Source organism: Cibotium barometz, chromosome 38 (genome assembly GCF_041138505.1).
Source record: "Cibotium barometz isolate CiBa-2024 chromosome 38, ASM4113850v1, whole genome shotgun sequence".
NCBI classification, from domain to species: domain Eukaryota; kingdom Viridiplantae; phylum Streptophyta; class Polypodiopsida; order Cyatheales; family Cibotiaceae; genus Cibotium; species Cibotium barometz.
This window is the reverse complement of record NC_141083.1, coordinates 13,890,194-13,895,522: the sequence shown is the minus strand read 5'-3', so window position 1 is coordinate 13,895,522 and position 5,329 is coordinate 13,890,194. Positions and strand designations below refer to the sequence as shown.

General features: G+C 40.7%; 1 protein-coding gene across 1 annotated transcript; it reads right to left on the bottom strand.

Moving 5' to 3' along the window:
• Window positions 1-421: 421 nt before the first annotated feature.
• Window positions 422-4,913, bottom strand: LOC147616375 (BAG family molecular chaperone regulator 1-like). Its single transcript, XM_086777442.1, has 3 exons — window positions 4,184-4,913; window positions 2,203-2,462; window positions 422-782 (listed from the first exon to the last, which is right to left on the bottom strand). Exons 1-3 carry the CDS (start codon window positions 4,479-4,481, stop codon window positions 660-662), a joined length of 681 nt encoding a protein of 226 aa, XP_086633568.1. The 5' UTR covers window positions 4,482-4,913; the 3' UTR covers window positions 422-659.
• Window positions 4,914-5,329: the final 416 nt, after the last annotated feature.

Genomic DNA, 5,329 nt, shown 5'->3' with positions numbered 1-5,329 from the left:
CTGATCTTGTAATTATTCCCCTCTTTGAAATAAAAGAAAGATTCTGTTTTACCTTGTTTTGACCTAGAGAGAAAAAATATATAGAGAGAGGTAATCCAAAGCACGACATCCAACTGAATTGGAAAAAGAGAAGGGGGATCTAGCAAGGACTATCAAATATTCCAGAATTTCCCACATTTTGAATAGAATTGGGATTCATAGAAATTTTCATGGAATCCTCGAGATGGAAGATTGGACTTTCTCTAGGTAGCCCATGGTTGCTTGTGGTTAGGCCACATGTTTTCCTATTGTTGTATAGTAAGAGAGCCTCTCTCTCTCTCTCTCTCTCTCACACACACACACACATACCCTATCGAGAATTTTGGCTCTTGTTTTAATCAAGACGTGTAAGTAAAAAGGCCAACATACATGCAGTATGAACTTTTCTACATCAAAGCTCTTCTAACATTCAATTTTATAACTAAAGATGAGGACAAGAGGAGCAACCCCAGTTCAAAGTCCTACCTTAACCCTAGTACCATATGAAAGGTAGAAACATTGGGAGCCATGTGGATGCAACAATGTTGAGTACAGTTGAAGGAACTGGTAACCCAATCATATCAGTACATTAGGCATTGAGTTGAGAATCTTAGCTGGGGCATAAGGCTTCCTATAAAGCTTCAATAAACAGTGCCAAAGGTTTCCCATTGCAAAGTGAGAACAACTCTGTTGCTGCAAATAGGACTACTGTTACACAATTTTCGACCATCCATATGATCGACAAAGCTCTGAACTCTTCGGACCTGAAAAACACTGAATGTTTTTATAAATCTAAATTTATGCAGGGGATTGCTAGGATGTTACCAAAAGAAATAACTTATTGCCTATACTTTACCTGTGTGAGCACAGAAAATCCAAGCAATTGACATGTATCTACATTTATGCTGTTTATAAGAACCTAGTGTAATGCCAAATCTTCCTTTAATTCCAAGTTGAGATCCAGCTAATCAGCCGGAATTGATGCCTCTCTGGTCTCGACCCTTATTTTGGAGAGTTGGAAGTTCTAAGCCCATCCATAGGTGGAATACGACCCTCATGTGAGGTGTCCATTGGCTGCAGCAAGCAGGAATTGAACTCAAGAACTCTTGCTCAACAGTTCAATCAACTACAAGGTCCCCTAGAAGCCACGGACATGTAATACCAAATCTTGTTCAAAGCAGATTATAGACATGATGCTTCTACTGTCATGCCCCCTATGACCTACACTATCACCCAAATCTAAATCACCTATACATGAGAAGAAAATTCAAAAGCTTTAGGGGGTTTACACACCAGCCCTGTGGTGGAGCACTTCCTGTGCAAAAAATGGGCGAGGGTTCCTGAGTTGGAGGGGGCAGTCCGTCACAGGCTCCCACTTTGACCTTAAATGTTGAGACCTCAAAAAATAACTATTTGACAGCCTGCTTCGCATGTATCCCAAAAGTATGTTTTCAGGATCTGCTTGCTAAGGTCCAGCCTTTTAAGCCCCAACTTGTGGACCAAAAAATATAGGCCGTAATGCACATGAATTATCCAACCACAATCAAGATATGGCCATGACACAAGGGCAGAGCAAAAAGAGCAATTATAAAGGCAGTTCACAACCGTATGTGGACGGGTAAAGCACCCAATCAAGCTATCCAATGTTACAACCACCAAACCTTTGCAGGGCTCTGCCTCCCTTTACCAAGGAGTGAAGCCTTATTTTCAAACCTTTTCAATGGCACTAGGTAGGCCAAGTGGTTATGCCTTCAGCTTGGATAGGCTAAGATCTCTGGTCTGTATCTCACCTAGGCCCACTTGGTGCCATATCCGGTAAATGTCCCACTTGTCCATTCTGGGTGCTTGTTTTAAAAAAATTCATGTCCATATGGTAGGACTGCAGTTCGACTGCGCACGGACAAATGTGAAACGGGGTGGACAACATCTTCTGGAAAATCAACTTTTTCTACTTAGGGGGGGGATCGTGTCCAGGCAGACGCTTGTTAATGTGCATTCCATGTAAAATTCGCAAAAAAGGTTACAAATGCTCACTTTCAGAACATGAGAAAGAGGACTTGAGGGGGATGGATACCTACCATGAACTTAATGAAAACACTCAACACAAGATTTGTAGAGCCTTTTGTATGGTCATCTACTATAAGACCCTACTAGAGATCATTACAGTGTCCACAACAATCGTACCTGTTTTGCTATTTTGTCAGCTTCTGCCCGTGCTTCTGCTACCGCTTGTTGGCATGCTTTACCCACAGTATTACTACTCTTCAGTTCTTTTGATTTCTTCTCTTTGCTTGCAGGATCCTCCACTAAAATAACCTTTGCCATGTCCATCACTCCAGAAATGTGTAGGAACTCACCATCCTCTTTCTCTTTTCCTCGAAACAAAAGACGTTGCTCATGAGGCTGCAACCCAATCTCCTGTACCAACAGCCACTTCATATCCCCTGCAATAATAAGCAAAATTGCATATTTACTTGTCCACAACGCGAGGTATGGTTGTCATAATAACTTCACATGCACTACACATCATTAAGATCATGTAACACAGTATTGTCTCCCTCTCAATGATTCTGCAGCAACACTATATCACAGTATTGTCTCCCTCTCAATGATTCTGCAGCAACACTATATCATGTTTCTCCTCCTCACATGAACATGAACATATTACATGTCCTTGAAATAAGAAACAAGCACTACGGTTAGATAAGGTCACAAGTAAGTAGTGTAGTAGGGCGGTTTGCCCAGATGTATGAGTTGTAGTCTTGGTTGTATTTGAGAAAGCTGTATGTGTGTGAGTTAATCTGTAGTAGGGCGGTTTGCCCAGATGTATGAGTTGTAGTCTTGGTTGTATTTGAGGAAGCTGTGTGTGTGTGTGTGAGTTATCCCATATGCACATGGGTGTGAACATCTTCATGAGTTGCATAAAAGGTGGATGTACTTGAGTTTGAGGGGGATTCCGATGCAATTTAGCTTTGTGCTCTTCTACGTGTTCAGTTCTTCATTCGATTTGCTCCCATTAGTTAGTTAGCTAGGCATTCAATTCTACTACAAGTAGCCAATGAGGTGATAGCTCAAGTGGTGAAGGTGTTTGCCTAGGACCAAGAGATCTTGGGTTCAAAACCCCCTTTGGTGCTTCCTCGACGGCATCGCCTATGGGTGGATAAATAAGCGCCTATGGGCGGCTGTCTACGGGCAGTGAAATTTGGTAACTATGGGAGGATTTTGGGCAGTTGGAAAAAAAAAAAGGGTCACAATTAAGTAAATAACTATTTCATATTTCTTTCTCTCATCTTTTTGCTATACTTATATCTTGTATGATTTTATTTCATTGCAATGTTAATTAGACTAGAGATACACACACAACTCCTTAAGTATAGTTCAACTTATCCACTCATACAATGCACTATGTGTGCATGACCCAGATTCTAACTCATCAAGTCACATACTATATGTTTGCCATACTAACTACAAAAGCCTAGCACGTGTTTTTTTAAAGACTTAAATAGTAAATACAAATGTCACGTGTTGCTTGTACAGATGGTTCCACTACAATTAACCCTAGAATAACTTGTAAATAAAATCAAGAAATACTCGTGTTACCACTACATGCAAATCTTTCTCCTTCTAGATTTTAAATTAACTAGAAGAATTTATGAAAATAGCAAGCAATGCTCATGCACATGCTACCCCTACACACAACTATCGGAAATCATTGCATAAGACCAAAGTGACAAAGGGGATTTCCTTCCTGTCTCAGCTAAATGGCATATTATAAAATTACATACACAAACATGCATGTATAGATATAGAAAATGTATGCATCCAAGCATTACTACGCATGTATGCTTTATCCATGCATGAATGAATATACATAATGCATGCGTGTATCCATACACATGTCCATTCATACATGATATACACAAAACATGTAGAAGCGCATGACAGACATGAGACACATGCAATCTATCTTTGCAGGCATACGAAATATGCTCAAATCCATGCATGCAATATATATATATATATATATATATATATATATATATATATATGTATGTATGTATGTATGTATGTATGTATGTATGTATGTAGAGAGAGAGAGAGAGAGAGAGTGTGTGTGTGTGTGTGTGGTGGGGGGGGGGGGGAAGAGGGGGGAGAGGGGGCTTACCGAAGGTAGCCTGATCTGGAATCGTTATGTCATGCTGGTGAAGGCCATGGAGAACATTAACTCTGATCAACGGACCTGAACTTGAGGTAAGATCTGAGGAGCATTCCCTTCTCTGAACCAGCATGCCACCTGGTCGTAGCTCCCAATCAATAGCCTCCTCCAATCTTTCCTCCACAGTACAGCCATGCACGCCTCTGAAGCTCGTGCAAGCGCCCTTTTTGAGCATTTTGAGCATAGAATCGCTCTTTCCAGAGTTCCATGTGAAGGACTTCTTGCGGAACAGCCTACGTAAGTTCATTACAAGGGTTTGATTATTGAAGCTCAAGAAGAAGAGTGCTCAGCCTGAGAATCAGCATCCTTTGATGCTATATAATGGCATGGGGCATTTTTGACAGCTAATAATCTGGCATTTTATTGCTTAGAAATCTGGACAAAAATGAACAGATTGGGACAGAATGTGAGGTGGGTCTTAGGAAATCAGGATTAAAAATGGTGGGTTTTCGGAATCAGGGCATAAAATTGAAGGTGGGTCTCAGGAATAGGACAGAAATTGAAATGGGGTTTCGGAACTAGGGCAGAAAAAGTGAAGAAAAACCCTTGGAAAATTGAGCAGAATTCACTGAAATTAGGGTTTAATATCGTTTTGGGCAAGAAGCCAAAGGCGGGCGTGAAGCAGGAGCGTGGGTTTCCCTCTGAGTCTTGTGACTTTGTCGCTCGGAATCAGCACCATAGGACAAGCTTTTATTTATTTTGTCTGGAAACTTGCCGCATCGTGACTAATAAGCGGTAAAATAGAGTCCAGAATCAATCCAGATTCTGATGAGAAGCATACTTGTAAGTTGTAGAGCCTGTTTCCACGCACATGTTAATTGACTCCTAGCACAATTCCAATTGGTTTCAATCACCTTTAAACTAGTTCCCATCCAAGACTGGATTCCTACTAGTTGCAATTTTGGAGATATTTCAATAATGCAAGAAGACGAAAAAAAAATGCAGGGTTCTTTGTGGTTGTTGCCGAGTGAATCCATAGGATTCAGAGTAGACAACCTGGCAACTGGTTGTTAGTTTCAAATTGCATGGAAATTATATTTCCTACATGATTGTGGGCCAGTGACATCTAAGCAAATACTTTTACCTTCTACTTCA

What these genes read in the sequence shown, in the direction of transcription:
- LOC147616375 (XM_086777442.1), bottom strand. Translation starts at nt 4,481, where the DNA reads ATGAACTTACGTAGGCTGTTCCGCAAGAAGTCCTTCACATGGAACTCT. An exon ending in TCCAGATCAGGCTACCTTCG is followed by an intron (nt 2,463 to 4,183) that starts GTAAGCCCCCTC and finishes TTATTATTGCAG; the next exon opens with GGGATATGAAGTGGCTGTTG. An exon ending in CTGACAAAATAGCAAAACAG is followed by an intron (nt 783 to 2,202) that starts GTACGATTGTTG and finishes AGTGTTTTTCAG; the next exon opens with GTCCGAAGAGTTCAGAGCTT.